This window comes from Populus trichocarpa, chromosome 3 (genome assembly GCF_000002775.5).
Source record: "Populus trichocarpa isolate Nisqually-1 chromosome 3, P.trichocarpa_v4.1, whole genome shotgun sequence".
NCBI classification, from domain to species: Eukaryota; Viridiplantae; Streptophyta; class Magnoliopsida; order Malpighiales; family Salicaceae; genus Populus; species Populus trichocarpa.
The window spans coordinates 4,892,753-4,910,089 of record NC_037287.2 but is presented as its reverse complement, the minus strand read 5'-3'; the positions used below and the strand labels follow the sequence as shown (position 1 = coordinate 4,910,089).

At 33.5% G+C, this 17,337-nt stretch overlaps 1 protein-coding gene across 3 annotated transcripts; it reads right to left on the bottom strand.

Moving 5' to 3' along the window:
* Nucleotides 1-4,552: 4,552 nt before the first annotated feature.
* On the bottom strand, nucleotides 4,553-10,727 carry LOC7480808 (probable phospholipid-transporting ATPase 4). 3 transcript variants are annotated; one of them, XM_024596517.2, is made up of 11 exons: nucleotides 10,368-10,727; nucleotides 7,937-9,883; nucleotides 7,720-7,830; nucleotides 7,286-7,562; nucleotides 7,111-7,199; nucleotides 6,931-7,018; nucleotides 6,630-6,839; nucleotides 6,364-6,489; nucleotides 5,872-5,970; nucleotides 5,547-5,738; nucleotides 4,553-5,453 (listed from the first exon to the last, which is right to left on the bottom strand). In XM_024596517.2, exons 2-11 carry the CDS (start codon nucleotides 9,751-9,753, stop codon nucleotides 4,779-4,781), a joined length of 3,684 nt encoding a protein of 1,227 aa, XP_024452285.1. In that variant the 5' UTR covers nucleotides 9,754-9,883; nucleotides 10,368-10,727; the 3' UTR covers nucleotides 4,553-4,778. The 3 variants fall into 3 exon arrangements, with proteins under 3 accessions (XP_024452285.1, XP_024452286.1, XP_006385412.1); XM_024596518.2 differs by having other exon boundaries at nucleotides 7,937-9,801; XM_006385350.3 differs by having other exon boundaries at nucleotides 7,937-10,727.
* Nucleotides 10,728-17,337: the final 6,610 nt, after the last annotated feature.

Sequence of the window (17,337 nt, the reverse complement as noted above, 5' to 3'; positions counted from 1 at the left end):
TCTGCTTGATTGTGTGTCTTATTTCGATTGTTTTAAGGCTCTGATACCATGATAAAACAATGGAATAATAAAACAGTAGAGAAGGAATGTTGCAGCCCCAAAAACCCTTAAGGTCTGCGTGTATTGTATTAGGGTTTTTATAATCCCTAAATTTTCACAATTAATGCCATAATAAATGCCTAAATACATGCCTAAGAATATTCACATTCCATAATAGGATAATATTACAATCAGCTCATCCCATATTTAGATATTCCATAATAAAAACCTTTAATTCCAAAATTGTCTAATTAAGATATGTAAGGATAAAAATAATAATTATTATAGTTTTAAAAGTCAACTCGGGGGATAAATCTCGGTCAAGGTCTGAGTCTCAAGTTGGGTTGACCCAGGTCAAGAAATGATAAAAGTGGTTATTATCATATTTTTAAAACTCAACTCGAGAGTCGATCCAGGTAAGATCTAAGTCATGGAGCGAGGCTCAGGTTACGAGTCATGTTGACCTGAATCAACATAATATTATAAGTGGTTTGTTATTATAGTTTTGAAACCTGACTTAGGGGTTGACTTGAGGCAAACCCCAGATCATGGGTCGGGTTGATTGTTGATTCGAGTTAACATAATGATAAAAGTGGTTATTATTGTAGTTTTAAAACTCAATTCAAGAGTCAACTCGGGGCAAGACCTGAGTCATAGGTCGATAGGGTCAACTCGGGTCAATAAAAGAATAAAAATGGTTGTTATTGTAGTTTTAAAATCAACTTAGGGGTTGATCGGGTCACAAGATGAGAGGCAAGACCTGGGTCACAGGTCGATAGGGTCAACTCGGGTCAATATAAGAATAAAAATTGTTGTTATTGTAGTTGTAAAATCAACTTAGGGGTTGATCGGGTCACAAGATGAGTGGGTCAACCAAATTTGTTTTTTTTTTTTAAAGAATCAAAGCAACCTTGTTTTGCCAAAAACAATTCAAGAAAAATCAACGAGTTTTTTACTAGTGTTTTATCCCGAGTTTTTGATCGGGTCAAGTGATGTCAATTCTTCTTCTATTTTTTTTTAAAGTGGACCGGTCCAAGCCTCGAGTCAGTCAGGTTTTGGGTCAACCCGTCAAGCTAGTCTAGGTCTTATAACTAGGGTTATAATAATATTATTAATTTCAACTCTCGATATAAATTTATATTAAAGTAAAAAAATAATATCTAAGTTTGAAACTACTACATATTAAGGGTAAAGTAAAAAAAATATTTTATATTGTCTTATCCATTATAAGCAAACATGATCAGTAACAGTCACTCTATTTTATACACCACAATCAAACACAATTTTGTTTTTGTCTTTATTTTATACTTATTTATTTTATCTTCATTATCTTTTTTTTTTTTTACAAGACAATAACCAAACGCTACTTATGAGCTTGGTCATACAGTGGAGTGGAGGTGGTGTCATTTCTTTGTAGAAAAATAAAATAACAAAAAGAAAGTGATTCTCACTCCAAAACTTGTTACTCTAACAAAAGCATATGCAAGTTTAATCGGAGACTTAGAATAGCTTTATTAATGGAAATTTGGTATAGACTAGCTTTTGTGCCTTTTTTCCATAAAAAGTTATGTTTAGGTGTCACAAGCGTGTTTAAAAAAAAAAAATGTGCGACTTAGGCTGGTTTTATTTCAATTAAATGAAAAAAAAAGGAAATGACAACCCGTGATATCCCCTAAAACCCTTTTTGATCGGAATAAGCCAATAAAAAATAAAGACAATTATAATGCTCTTTTTAAAAAAATTAAAAACACATTTTAACTTTCCAAACTTGTGATCTGAGTCATTAGACTCGAAACACCATATCTAAAAAAACCATGAAGTTCAATTTGCAATCAATCAAATATTGAAGGATAAAAAAAAATTAATTATACAAAAGGATTTTTTAAAAAATAGCAAATAAAAAATTGAGGATGAAAATTAAAATACAAATAAATTTTATATTTGATTGAATGGTGAGATTGAAAACATCAATTTATCAAAATGACCAAAAACAATCAAAAGAATGAGGATGAAAATTGACATAAAAAATAAAAATAAAAATAATTTTTTGATTGAATAGTGAAATTGAAAAGAATAATAACTTTTACATAAAGGTTAAAAAAAATTAGAAATCAAAATAATGAGAACCAAATTGTAAAACATAATATCATCATTTGGATTGAATGATAAAATTAAAAACCAATAAAACTTTTACAAAAGAGTCAAGAACAAAAATGAAAAAATAATAGAATAAGGACTGAAGTTGAAATATCAACAATAAATAGGGTTAAGCTATAATTTTTTTATATTTATTCAAATACCAAATTTCCCATAAGCTGACTTAATAATAATAAAAAAATTATCATGAAAGGACAAAAAAGCCCCATGACTCTAATTTTTTTTTTTGCTTTTAAGGGCATTTTGGTCATTTCAATGTGCTTTTTAATTGTTTATTATTTTCTGTATTTGGTCAAATACCAAATTTTTCCTTAGCTGACATTCTAATAACAAAAAAATATTGTGAAAGTATAAAAATGCCCTTTGACGCCTATTTTTTTTTTTTACTTTCAATGGAATTTTAGAACGTTTGTTTGAGACCATGATGATCTACAAAAAGCAAATCAAAATAAATTATAAAGCCCAATTCAAAATAATAAAATGTTAGAGGATGAAATTGAAAAAAAAAGTCAATAAAAAATAAACTAAAACCCATTTTTTAAGGATGAAGTTGAGAAAAATCAATAAAAGAGAAAAAAAAAAACAAGTTAGGTGTCTGGCCTAAAACAAACCAGGGTGCGTCATGCACTTAGGTTTAAAAAAAAAACATTTTTTACCTTAATAACAGGCGTCATCCACTTTTGGGTTTTTGTTTTTAAGTAGGCAACTTGTTCTCTACTAGGCGACAATGGCTAGAAAATCAGAGGGAGTTGACCTAAAAACCTATTTTTCAAGCCATTTTCCCCTAAATACACATTATAAAAACCTTCATAAACAACTTACCAACCCTAAACACTCCAAAATAACTTTAAAAAAAAAACAAAAACCAACCAAATAAAAATAAATATATTATAACAAAAGCTAAATGGTGTGAGGAAATCACCGTAAATCAAAAAACATTTCAATGTGGATTGTAATAGCAGTTTCACTTTCAATTTCTCATCTTTTCGCGAATGGATAAACGTTTCTTTGGCTTTCTTCCACAAGAGTATCTAGGTTTTTCTAATTTTCAAGTACAAGCAAATAACGCTTTTAGCCTCAGAAAAGACAAAAATGAAGCTTTACCTTTGGGGGTATTTTGGTTAATTAAGAGGATCATGGGGTGTTTTAGTATTTTTCACATTATAATTTTTATTTTTTAATCAAAAAGCTGCTGGCATGTATTTCACACGCCCCAACGAGTGGGCGGAGTCCCCGTCATTAAGGAGGCGGTTGAGATGTTTCCTGATGGCCAAATCTGGTCATTCATCGCATAACTAGATGTGCAGTTGTGCCTTCTTCAACATGGAGTGGCGCGTGTAGACATATCATGGTTGGATTGCCGTCAGGGATTGATTGTTTGCGTTTTTTCTTTTTTCTCTCTCCTGACAACTAAAATGCACAATTATTCTCTCTTTGTTTGTTGTTTGCTTGTTTCTAATTTGGTTTGGCCTAAGTCCGGCGCGAGGGGGAGGGGGCACCTACAGAGTAGGGCAAGAATGACCAAACACTTTGCAGTTTGCACTGGTTGCATCTTGGTGGCTTCCACTCATATTCTACCTCAACTGTGATGGGTTCATTAAAAAAAAGGCTTACAATATCATACCTGTTAATGAGAGGGAGAGCAGTTGTAATCTCCACACATCCTCTTGCATATTCTAGCCTTGTGCAGTTGTTTGTTTGTTTGCTCGTCACAAGATAAAGACTTCCCCACCATGCTGGCTGCCAAGCTCAGCCCTTGCTTCGTCCATAGTGGAAATGGTAGTTTGTGGAGGCATGGTTGCTAGATCCAAGTAACTTAGTCATTCTCTATACTCTTAATATTTTTTTACATTTAAAAAAAAATTGATATTGACCCGCTACGAAGCGCAAGCCAATAAACTTGTCTAAACTAAGCTCCGTCTGTCAAATACCAAGAGAACTGTCAAATACCAAGAGAACTCTTTCAACCAAATTTGATATTAGCTATAGAGTTTCTCTTTGTTTTACACTTCGGTTCTCTATTAATGATTTTTTTTTATTTATAAATTTTGACAAAATGATCATAAAATCAAGAATGGAAAACTACAATTGAAAAAAAAAAATATTGAGAACAAAAATATAAAACAATTCAATATTATGGATTGAAACACGATTTACCTAACCTTTTTTTAAGTACACCTGAATGGTCCTTTTATGTTTTTCCTTCCCTTATTTGTTATGGTGACTAAAACGTTTTTAACCAACATTTCATGAGTGTGAAAATATAGAAAGTTAATAATAGCAGATTCAGAGATGTCAATCAACTCATGGTGTATTTTTATACAGGAAGAAGGGTAAAGGGAGAAGACAAGGAAGCAAAGACAATAAAATTTCAACTATCTTCACAAGCTGTTAACTTTTCAAACCATACAGTTAGTGTACATACAATACTGGATTGCTTTCTGTGAAATGAACTGGGGAGCACGAACCCACTACAACCGGACAAAGAATTGCTAAGAAACGAATCAAAAACCCTAAGGCCAAAAACCCTAAAAACTTTCCAAGAACAACCGGAAAAAAATATATATAGACTTGATTTTATATTAAGATGGGGAAGGCATACAATTTTGCGAAACCAACGTTGAAGAATTCTTCCTCAGCTTCCCTTTGAATTGTCTGATCTTTGCATCTACCCTTGCTGTGAACCCAATCTTCGTTTCTTGTCTTGCCTTGGATCGTTCCCTTCTCCACATGTGTTGGTCCTCAACATCCTTCTTATAGTACTTGATTTCTTGGATGATATGATGATCCATTGGATTGAAACATCTTTGGAATGATATGTGAACCAGGTAAGGCACAATACATGCGACTGTTACCAAGAGGATGGTACTCCAGTAGATGGGTGCCGGACCAAGAACTTCAACTAAAAGTCTGTAGACGTCCCCCGAATAAGATGGAGGCATCAGACCGTAAAGTAACAGAAACAAGTACCAAGTGGCAACGCTTCCCCAGACAAAGAGATGTTGTATCCATGTAAAGTGGCTCATCGTGAGCGCAATCTGGCAGTTCACAGCACAGATGATGCAGGAGAACATTGTAGCACCCACAGCAGCCATATCAGCAGTTTGGCCTCCAGCACGGAATGCTTGGTTATAAAAGATCACGATATTTAGGATGAAAATGACAAGAGAGGAATACAAACCATTACCCATCCACCCAAGTATTCGATACCAATCAAAAAACAAGTTTTTGGTCCCTTGCTGATACAATGCTGGGAACTGCATAATGGGGAAATAACATTATTTTTGTAGCAGAGAGATAACTGGTACAAAAATTGCATTAGAATTAGCTAAGTAATTAATGGGACTAACCTGCAAGCAGACCTCAGAAGACACATCTTGTTCAAAAACTCCGAGTGAAATGACAGGCAATGAGGTAAGAATGACATTGAACAATAGCATGTACCAGTCATTGTAAACTGACTGCCCAGAAAAGGCCGTGAATGCCTCAAAGTAGAAAAGCGTAAGGCCGAATGCTATATTTTTGTAGAAGAAATAGCAAATCTGAAAGCAAAAGAACCCATTCAATGAAACAACAAAAAGAGAATAGCTAAGCATGTGGTGTACACGTCAGTGCAGTGGATGCAAACATATCAAATGCATAAAAGGAAGCATGATATAGTCTCTTGATTATTACCATCTGTGCAATTCTCTTGTAGCACCAGTGTCCATGGACTACCAAAAGTCTTTCAAGAAACCGAAACTGGGAAATAGAAAAATCACTCGCCATCACAGCCTGTAAATCCATTTGAAAATACGTAAGCTTCACTGGAAAATTAGAAGCTTGCATATAAGCAAAGCTTGATGCTCTGTTTCTTCACTCAACAACCACAAGAAGTTATGAGAAAATGGTGAAGTTGGAATGGATAAAGAAAGCAAAGGTTCAGCATAATATTTTGATCTTAGTTCCAATTTGAGACCAAAGATGGCAGACAAGCATGATGTTACGTGTCCAACCCAATTTAAATATCAGCAGGACATGAAATTTTAAGTGACAGATACTGCTTAGAAACAGCTGGAAATAACAGCAGGTGAGCATAGAAGGTACAAAGATTTCTCCTCGGAGGAAAAGGCAATATCATTTTTAAGAGGCTGCATGCCAGAAGAATTAGTTAGACATGTTACCAACCTGCATACCTTCCACCCCACTGATGCCAACTCCAATGTCAGCTTCTTGAATCATCCCAACATCATTTGCACCATCACCTATCGCTAATGTGGTTTTTTTAGTTCCTTCCTTTACTAATCTTGTTACCTGTATCAACAAATTGAACAAATTAAAACCCAACAAAAGAATGCATATCTCTCTATAAGGGCACTGTCAATTTGATGATTCAAGACAAGAAAATACATTCTGGAAGAAAGTCCACTAATTAAGGGGAAAAAGTTTCATACCAGTGCCTTCTGCTTGGGAGAGACACGACAGCATATGACAGATGCACAGCCAACAGCCAACGCTAAGAAATGATGCTTCATATCATCCTCTAGAGCATAGGATAAAGATTTTCCATCAATAATTAACGCAAATGCAGCATGTGGATCCTTTTGCAGCTTGACCATTTGAGAGGAATTGGTGATTTGCATCAAAATATTCTCTTTCACAGCCTGTGTGGTGATGAAAGGCAAAAAACTCAGGCATCAAAGGAAATCAAGTCCCTGAAAGGAAAATGCTGTACCCTTTGGCCAAGTATATCACCTGCTTTGAGTCTTGAGCTACCACATCTGAGTTCATTACAGTTATACAGATCCGCTTCATGCCCTGGCGGAGTAAACTACATGAAAATCTGCATCATGCACAAAACAGGGAATTATAGCTTCTGAAATAAAATTGACATAGATTACAAGGAACCTTGAAGGTAGACTCTAAGAGACAAACCCTATGTTGATTGCAGTTTCCATCTTATCCCCTGTCAAAACCCAAATCTTGAGACCAGCTTGTGCAAGTTTGTCTATGCACTGGGGCACCTGGTGAGTGAATAAAATGGAAATAAGCAGAAATGTATCATAAAGAAATATCTTAATTATGTCTCCAAGACAATTATATCATGTACCCCTTTTTGCAATTTGTCCTCCACGGCAGTAGCACCAACAAGAATCAGATCCTTTTCCATCATATCTGCAACTCGCTCAAGCATTGCTTCTCTATCAGTGCTAATAGAAGTTTTGACTTTGACAAACTCATTGTTCCACGCAGAATACTCGGACTCATCAAGCTTTTTATAAGCAAGTGCCAGTGTACGCAACCCAGCTTCTCCATATTCATTCAAATGCTTAACAGTAGTTTCCTCATATATTCTTCCATTCTTTGATAGTCGATCAAATATTACACTGCATAATTCAAATGGATTGCAAAGATAAAAATAAAGTTATCTATATTTTTCCCCTAAATTTCCTATTAAAGACCATGGTAGAAGATTCTAGATGCTTTATGCATCGATTGCTAAAGATTACAAAAGACCATGTAAGAGACAGTTGTGAGCCTAACCTATCAGCACCTTTGCACAGGAGTAAAATTTGACCATCCTCATCCCGCACAATTACAGACATTCGCTTCCTTTTGCTTGTAAATTCCAATAAATTGAGAATTTTGAACTCTCTGCAAGATTACCAAGATACATTTAAGATGTTAAGATACCTTTAATCAAAGGGAGTGATGGACAAAAGGGCTAAATAAACATGGAATTGTCAATTTGCAACCTCACCTTTCAATCAATCGTCCTGGGTGTGCATATTTTTCACGAATAAACACGCTTGATTGAGTTCTTTTGTAAAATTCAAAACCAAATTCTCTTGCTGCAGCAAGAAAGGCTGCTTCGTCAGGTGACTCTGCTTCATATGTAAACATACCAGTCTCTTCATTCAGCTCAGGAACGGCAGTCTGACATATTGCTAGTATCCTGAAAAATAGCAAAAGGACCTCTCGATTTCGTTCATTCAACCACTTTCCATCCATGAGCCGGCTATCCTCAAAATTAAATCCCTTTATTGCTGGCTTCTGATCATTATCACATTTAGAAGTGATGACACTCTCGAGTTCAATTTCTGGACCTCCTCTGCTATCCTCCTTATGTGCACTTTTTCCATACCTCGAAACATTAGTATTTTGTGTATCCTGCTCCTCAAGATCCATAGCCATCTGTTTTGCTGCAGCAACCTCAATTTCACTAGAACATACACCATATGCAGTACCAGCAATGGAGCACTTCAGAAAATCCATCTGATTACAGGTCAAGGTGCCAGTTTTATCAGAGAGGATAGTGTCGACCTGACCCAACTCCTCATTTAAGTTTGATGTTCGTGCTTGAGCAGTATTGCCAGTTTCTTCATCATACATATGTATGTCTTGGTTAATGAACCTTGCTTGAAACACCTTCACAATCTCAATTGAGACATAGAGAGAAATGGGTATTAAATACCCATAAAGGATGAGAGCAGTGATCAAATGTGCTACCCCAGACTTGCCAGGATTGTCAGGGTCATACAAATCATTTTCATTCCGGGGTTGCATGTACGTCCAGTCTGGCATTTGAAACTTTATCTTCACAGCAAAGCCAATTGAACTAATGGATGAAATCAGTACAAGAAGGCTGAGAAGGATGTATATAATTTTGTCCATTTTTTTCTCTATTTTGCTCCTTTTTGAAGGAGACTTTGTTGAGTTCTGCATGACTTTGCTATCAAAACCAGTGAATATCACAACTCCATATACATAAGATGTATTTCTGAGCTTTGAATCTCTAAGAAGAATCTGAGTAGGGTCAAGAGGATAAACCTGACGTTCATACTCAAAATTACCAACAAAGGTGTAAAGATTGGGGTTTGGATCTTCGCACTTTATTATTCCTGTAAAGTTCTTGAAAGACTCATCATCCTCCAAAGGCAAGGTTACCTCCAATGATCTCTTAACCTTCAAGTTAGTCTCACCATCTAAGTTCATAGTCTCCACATAGCAAATCCCATCATCGTAACTTGTTGACAACAGAAGCAAATCAGCAGGGAAAAACTGGTCTTTTTCCACTTTCACCACATCACCAACCTGAATCTTCTGCCATGGCTTATAACCAAAAACACCCCCACCTTTATGAACACTAGCTTTCCGACTATTAACCTTCATATCCTGCGTAAACCTGCGCCAATCTTCTAGAGCTTCTTTTGCCATACTAAGGCCAACAACAAAAGCCAACGGTAAAATCATGCTCAGAGGCGAGAATGGGGCAACAGCTGTAAGTGAAAGAACTGCAGCAACTAGGAAATAGAGATTAGCAAGCCGATGGAACTGTTCATACAGTGCCTTGGGCAAGAATGTAACTATATTGTACTTCGTGGTAGATATATAATTTGAGCAGTATTTCAAGGGTTTTTTCTGGTGCTTATGGGGTTGGTTGCAATGAACAATTCTGGAGAACCCAGGCCCTAGTAAAGGATGCGGCCCCTCACTGTTGTTGGCATTTGGCCTTAAGCAAGAGAACGGGTGGAGATGGCTCCGCCGGAGCCTTGCTCTTATCCTTCCCCGTGTCATCTCTCAAAAATTGATCTCGAAAGCACTTTTGCAGCTGATTCGATATACCTAGAAAAGAACAACCCCCAAATCTTGCTTTAAATGCAGAAACCAACTGGTCCTGCTTATAGGCAATTCTTTCTTCTAAGGCCTAATTTAACAAACAAAATATAGGATGCATTTGTCAACTTGCAACAGTACATAACATCATTGTTGTAACTCAGCACAAATAAAAGAAAGAATCATACTTCATTCATTAGAATTCAAGAACACCACATCCCATAAAAGGCATTCGTATTCAAAATTGGATTTTTCAAATCTTTCATCCCCGGATTATGCAAACTTGAAACCTCATAAGGAAATGAATAAATATTTAAACAAACAGAAGGACGCACATAGGAACAAATCTACATTCATTTAAAGCTACAAAATTTACAAAAGATCCTGAAAATTGAATGGTTTGTCCGGCTAAAACAACAAAAAAAATCTTTAAAATAGCAAGAACCTTAAAACTCCACAAGAAACGAAAAAGAAAAAGAAAAAGAAAAGTCAATGATTGGCAAGAACGTTACAGCAAGACAAAGCCATCAACCAAGAAACAAGAAAATAAAGAACCCAAAAGAGAAGAGGGCAACCTGAAATCAGGAGGCAGGCCCGTCTTTAGCAAAAATAGCAATGACCCATTTGAGCAGGTGCATGAGGAAACCTGAAGCTAAATAGTTGCAGATCAAGAAACAAAGGGGAAGAAAGTGCTAAAGGCCAAGAGAAACAAAACAAAGCTTGTTTTAGAGAGAGAAAATCTGTTGTTTCAATTAACGAGGGGAGAGAAAAGGAAATAAAAGGACTAGAGAGACGAACAGGGGTTTAGTCCACGAAGAAAGAAACACCCATCTCTCCCTCCCCCTCTTTTCCTTTTCTTTTCCTTCCCTCTTTTCTTTTTCTCTCTCCTCTGCTGAAAATCATACTAAGGTCTTTGAGTTAGATAATGCTACTGCTTGACAAATGGACCCTTGTAATGAGCCATAAATTTAGGAGGAAGCTTCCTTTGGCTACATGTTTTTTTTAGAAGATTAGCTGGTCAAAGGATTTATGGAAAAAAAATACTAATTTAAATCTAATTATCATAAAAGCTAATTCGAGAACAAATGCATCATATAATATAATGTATGTGTGTATTAGATTATATATATGCTAAAACCTAATTCATATGTAGAGTTGTTGTATATCCTGAGGCACTTCAAATCTAAGATGTTTGGTAGTGTAGTAGCGGTTGCTTTTCAAATAACTTTTCGTGTCGAAATGCATGTCACTGATGTTTTTTTATTTTTTAAAAATTATTTTTGATATCAGCACATCAAAACAAATAGCTAATTCGAGAACAAATGCATCATATAATATAATGTATGTGTGTATTAGATTATATATATGCTAAAATCTAATTCATATGTAGAGTTGTTGTATATCCTGAGGCACTTCAAATCTAATTCAACAATACATATCATAATTTTATAAAAATTTTAATTAAAAGAATACTACAATTTATAATTTTTTTAAAATTTATTTTTTAAAACTTCAACCACAAAAAGTATTATAATAAAAAATTTTAATTTGTGGTTGGATGGACAAGATCCTTAAAAATCAAGATTGAGGAAGACAAATAATAAGCTTGTGTTCTAAACTTAAGTATTGTTTAAGAGGATGTCAGCTTTTGCTTTTTGAGTTTTTTTAAAATATACTTACCTTGAAAAAAAATTTAAGTATCAAATTGATACTATTTTTTAGTGTTTTTTTATGATTTTGACATATAGGTGTTAAAAATAATAAAAAAATATTTTAATACATTTTCAAGTAAAAAATCACTTTAAAAAAAAACACTTTACATCACAATACTAACAGTGGTTTTTCAAAGTATTTTTTGTTTGGAAATATATCAAAATAATATTTTTTAAAAAAATATATTTATAATATTAGTACATCAAAATAATATAAAATCATAAAAAATAATTTAAAATAAAAAACTTTTAAAAATGCTCTTTAAATACAAATACAAAGGCACTTGAACCCACAATTATTGCAAAATGCATGTACAGCACAGCACGTTTATGGCTTGCTGGTCGAATAAATACAAGGATATGATATGAGGATTGTATTGTACCTTAAAATAAAATTCCAACAACAATTCATCAATTCGGAAAACGTGGGCTGGGTCCTACAATAAGGTCCCCCTCTCGTATTTATTTCAACCATTACATTAATGTGAGGAAATGATAGGCAATAATATCGTTGTTATTTTTTAAAATAAATTTTATTTAAAAATATATTAAAATAATATTTTATTTTATTTTTTAAAATTAATACATATGACTAATTATTATAATAATTATTCCTTTTTCCCTAAAATAGTCATTTCAGAGAAGAATAATTAAGTGGCAATTCTTAAATTGAAAAACATTTGAAACTTACCGCATTAAATGACAAGGTTATGCATATGAAAAGAATAATTAATAATACCGCATTAATACAAGATTAAGTCACCATTTTAATATGAGTTTTAACCTTTTTTTTTATTAAAATTTAATTTTTTTTTACTTTAAATTAACTTTTTAGTATTTTTTCAAGTAAAAAATATTTTGAAAAATAACTACTACTATGCTCGTAAATATCCTCTAAGCATCCCCAGCTAATGTTATGGGATATTTTTTATTAAAATAATTTTAAAAACTTTAATAAAATAACTTTGATAAAATATTAAAAATTAAATAAATGCATCTAGAAACTTTTTACAAAAAAAAACATTCTCTTGTAAGAAAAACAAATGTGTATTTTTCACCTACAATATGAAACTTGGAAGGCTCGCACCCAATATTCCAATTCTGTAATTAGAACATTACATGATCTTGTGCTCAAACAACAAGATATTCTGAAGACGTAACCATTCCATACATAAAATAATGTCATGTTTGGTATTTGGTACAACATCTTTTTTTGTTTTTTATTTATTTTTTTTAGTTTTAAATTATTTTTTATATTTTTAAATAATTTTGATATACTGATATTAAAAATAAATTTTAAAAAATAAAAAATTATTATTTTGATATATTTTCAAAAAAAAATATTTTGAAATACAATTTGTATTACACTTCTAAATAAGTATTAAGACCGCAACTATTTTATCATGAAAATAACCTAATAAAAAAATATAGCTAGTTTTGTACTCTTTTTTTTTGTATTTTTTTTATTTTATCGTGTTTTTTTAAAGCATTTGTAATTCGAAACTTGATTTAATTTTCAGCATTTGTTTTACGAAGATAATACTATAATGATCAAGTGTGGAGCCCCTTCATAAAAAAGAAATCATCAAAAAGTTAGTTTGGCATCCCAATAATTGATTAGTTAATAATCAATTGGTTGATCTCCATTTTCCGATGATTAGGTGGTAAATAATGGTACTATTTAAACATTAAATTAATTAATTAAAAGAAACTAAAACATCTAGGGAAAAATTATTGTAGCAAAAATAACAAATCATTGTTTTATAGACACAAAACATCTAATAGTGATAAAATAAAATCGTGGAAAAGTTTCACAAAAAAAATTGATTTTTCCTGGTTGATGAGATTTGGACCTAAGTTATATTTGTAAAACAAGTTTCTTATAAAACAAGGGACATTTTGATACTTAAATAAATATTTGATTTTTTTATCAAGTGACAAGTAGTAAAATGAAAGAAAATAAAAAATGCATTTTTTATATAGAAAAGAGATATGTCTTATCTCTATTGTTTAATGTGTTTTTTGTGTAGTGAAGATATGATAAGTGTAGGATCTCTGGATCTATCCTCCTTCTCTTCCTCTTTCTCTCTCTCCCTCTCTCTCTCTCAAAACCAAAGAATATATAGCTTGAGAAATATCTATAAGAATATCTAGAAAAATATCTAGACAAATATAGGAAAAACAATATTGATGCACAGTAATAAATAATACCATGCAAATAGTACTATTCATGAATAGTAAACTAAGCGAGATGAGCTCGGTCAGACCGAGGTGAGGGAAGAGAGAGAGAAAGAAAGAGGAGAGAGAGCTACCTGGTAGCCCATCCTAATCGATCCTCAAAGCTCAATTAGGTTGAAAAGTGAATAGTATTGGAGACTCATTCTGAACAAGGTGAGTTTTGTAGGGTATAAATAAACTTTGCATAGTAAACATTATTCATGAATAGTGAATGAATCTCGGTTAGACTGAGTTAAAGTAAGGGAGGAAGGATAGGAAATATATATATATATATATATATATATATATATATATATATATAGAGAGAGAGAGAGAGAGAGAGAGAGAGAGAGAGAGAGAGAGGTACCTGGTAGCTCATCCTAACCAAACCTCAAAGCTCGACTAGGTTGAAAAATACTATTGATGAATAGTACCAAAGACTTGTTTTGAACGAGGTAAGCTTTGCAGATTATGAATGAACTTCACATAGTAAATATTATTAATGAATAATATTTACTATTCATTAATAGCAAACGAGCCTTGATTAGACCAAGTCAAGGTAAAAGAGAGAAATAAAGGAAAAAAAAGAAAAAAAAAGAGAGGGAGAGAGATGAACAGTATCATCACCTTTTCTCTCCCTACTCAAGAGAGATACTAAATCTCGATTAGGCCATGGCCCAACCAACTGTGTTAGACTCGGTTGGGTCACGACCGAACCGACTGTTGTGGGACTCGGTTGACCTAGCCCGCCTAAGTTTTTTTTGTTGTTGTATTATTATTTGCCCTTTTAAAGTCTTGTAAACATACATGTTTGGAAGACTTTAAATAGTTAAAGAGGGGGGGATAAAATACTTATAGTGTTAAAGTTAACCTTTGTGGCTATGCTTGTACAAAAGTGTCACTTATATAGGCATGCCTTTAAATGTATATTCGTTGAGATTTTTTTGTCGATATTTTATGGATAAATACCTATTGATCTTTCTAGATACAGTAGTTTTAAAGATCTAGAGACAATTGGCTACGGAGACCTGGAGACAATGGTCATAAAGACTTAGAGACAGTGGTCACACAAACCTAAAGACAATGATTATAAAGATATGGAGAAATATAGTCATAAGAACATGGAGACATGGTTACGAAAACCTAGAGAAATTGATCAGAGAGACCTGAAGACACATGGCCATAGGGACCTGGAAAAAATGAATGTACATATGATTAGGAGATTGACTAGTTGTCATCACTTACATTCCCTACCATTTACAAGCCATTAGCCATTAGTAATTTTCATGGAATAGTAAATTGAATGTAAAGCTTGGTTAGAATGAGCCTTAAAAAATAACGAATACTATTCATGAATAGTAATGTACTATTCATGAATATTAAAATCGAGTTATGCATAAAATAGTGATACTATTCATGAGCAGTAAAACTGAGTTATGCATAGTACTAGCTTGGTTAAAACAAAATACCATTTTATTTGAAAGACATAAAAGATGGAGGTTCGAATCTATAAGTTTAATCCATGGTGGATTATTCGATCTCAAGTAGTTATGTAAGAGTGAAAATTTTTCTTCTTAGCTTTGACTATTTTTTTCCACAAACTAATGAAAGTAACTTCTAGTGAGTAATCATTATATCTATTTTTTTTGGTGTGTGACACTCCTTAGTGTCATACCTGTTGTCATGGTGAAAAAAATAGTTGGGTTTTCTTGTGTGTGTTTGAACCACCTTTCATTGGAGGTGGATGTTGTAGGAAGTCTTTTCCTTGAATAATAGTTAGCACCTCTATCTATGTGATGGTCAGAGGCGTGGTCGTGAGCTCGGGAAATGTTAGATGATTATGGATGCGCTCCTTGATGTTTCTTTTAGATGCTCTTATTAGAGACTAATAACATGATGAAGATACATGGAAATGTGGGTGACCTTGTCTGGTCATGCTAGCTTCTTCCACCCTGATCAGTTTTCTATTGTGTGTTTCATACCGAAAAGATTTTATCAGGGATGGTGTATAACTTTTCCCAAAGGGAGTATTGTATACTCCATTAATTAGAGTTTCTATAACTACGAGTTCAAGGAGTCTTTGCGCATTAAGCATTTATTCGTTGAAATGTTGAAGATAGGCTTTAATACTTTTATCTTCTCACTGTGTGACTGTGAAGAGTTTTGTGGTGGTTTTTTTGTTTTTTATAGGAATACTTGTGTTGAAGTGAGAGATTAAATTGGAGTTGAGATCATGAAACTAAAGAATAAAGCTAGGTTCTAGACTATGATACCAAACATGTGCAGATTCACAAAGTGTTATTAGAAGAACTTTGCACATAACATCAATGTCTTGTGTGATAAGTTCTAAAAGACTTCTTATATTTTGTATGCGCTCCCGAGGGTATATGAGTCTCTCGTAGTTATCTAAATTGGTTTTTATAGAGACGGTCTTTAGAGAGTTGAGTGTAGAACACTCTGTAATAAAGTGAAGACTTCTAGTGAGCACTTTGTTGTGGCTCACAAACTTGTAGAGTCATAGAGATTGTCTCACTCCTAGTTTTTTTTTCTAGTGGAGTGAGGTAATGAAGATCGATGGTGTCTGGATTGTTTGGAGTGTCTCGTGTAAGAATAAGGTGTGTAGCTCTTTTTGAGTGCATGAGTGTGAGTGTTATTTATCTACATGTAATTCTTTCATATTCCTCAAGGAAACTAGAGTTGTATATGCATATTTGGTGCATGTATAGAGGCTTGTTTTTTGTGTAGGAGAAAGAGTGCGAAGATGTAGTTATATCACTATAACAACATCATTGAGTAAATGAATTTGATTGCAAAAATGTTGGAGTCCTAGGGGAGCTGAAGTCCCTGTGGGGAGATCAATCACTCTTCCTTGTTAATGAGTCTTGTCGGCCATGAAAAGTTTTTTTTAAAAAAAGTGAAAGGGAATGAACTGACTTTTTGTTTAGGTTTCTATAGACAGTGCCATTGATGAAGTCATGGAAAAACTTCATAGAAAAATATTGACTTCCCCTGGTTGATGAGATCTGGACTTGAGCTGTACCTGTAAAACACGTTTTTCATGGAACAAGGAACACTCTAATGCTTAAGTCAATATTTAATTTTATTTTATCAAGTGACAAGTAGGTAAGAATGAAAGAGAATGAGATATTTATTTTTTACATATAGAAAAGAGATATGTGTTGTCTATCTTGTTTAGTGTGTTCTCTATGTAGTGAAGAAATGGTAAGTGTAGGATTTCTGGATATATCATCCTCTCTCTCTCTCTCTCTCTCTCTCTCTCTCTCTCTCTTTTAAAACCAAAGAATATATAGTTTGAGAAATATATTGAAAACATCTAGAGAAATATAGGAAAAATACTATTCATGAATAGTAATCAATATTACTATTTATGAATATTAAACTATGGTGAGATGAGCTCGGTCAGATCGAGGTGAGAGAGGGGAGAGAAAAGGAGGGGGGGAGAGAGAGAGAGAGAGGAGAGGGAGCTGCCTAGTAGCTCGTCTTAATTGAGCCTCAAAGCTTGGTTAGGTTGAAAAGTGAATAGTATCGGAGACTCATTTTGAACGAGGTGAGCTATAAGGGTATGAATAAACTTTGCATGGTAAATATTATTCAT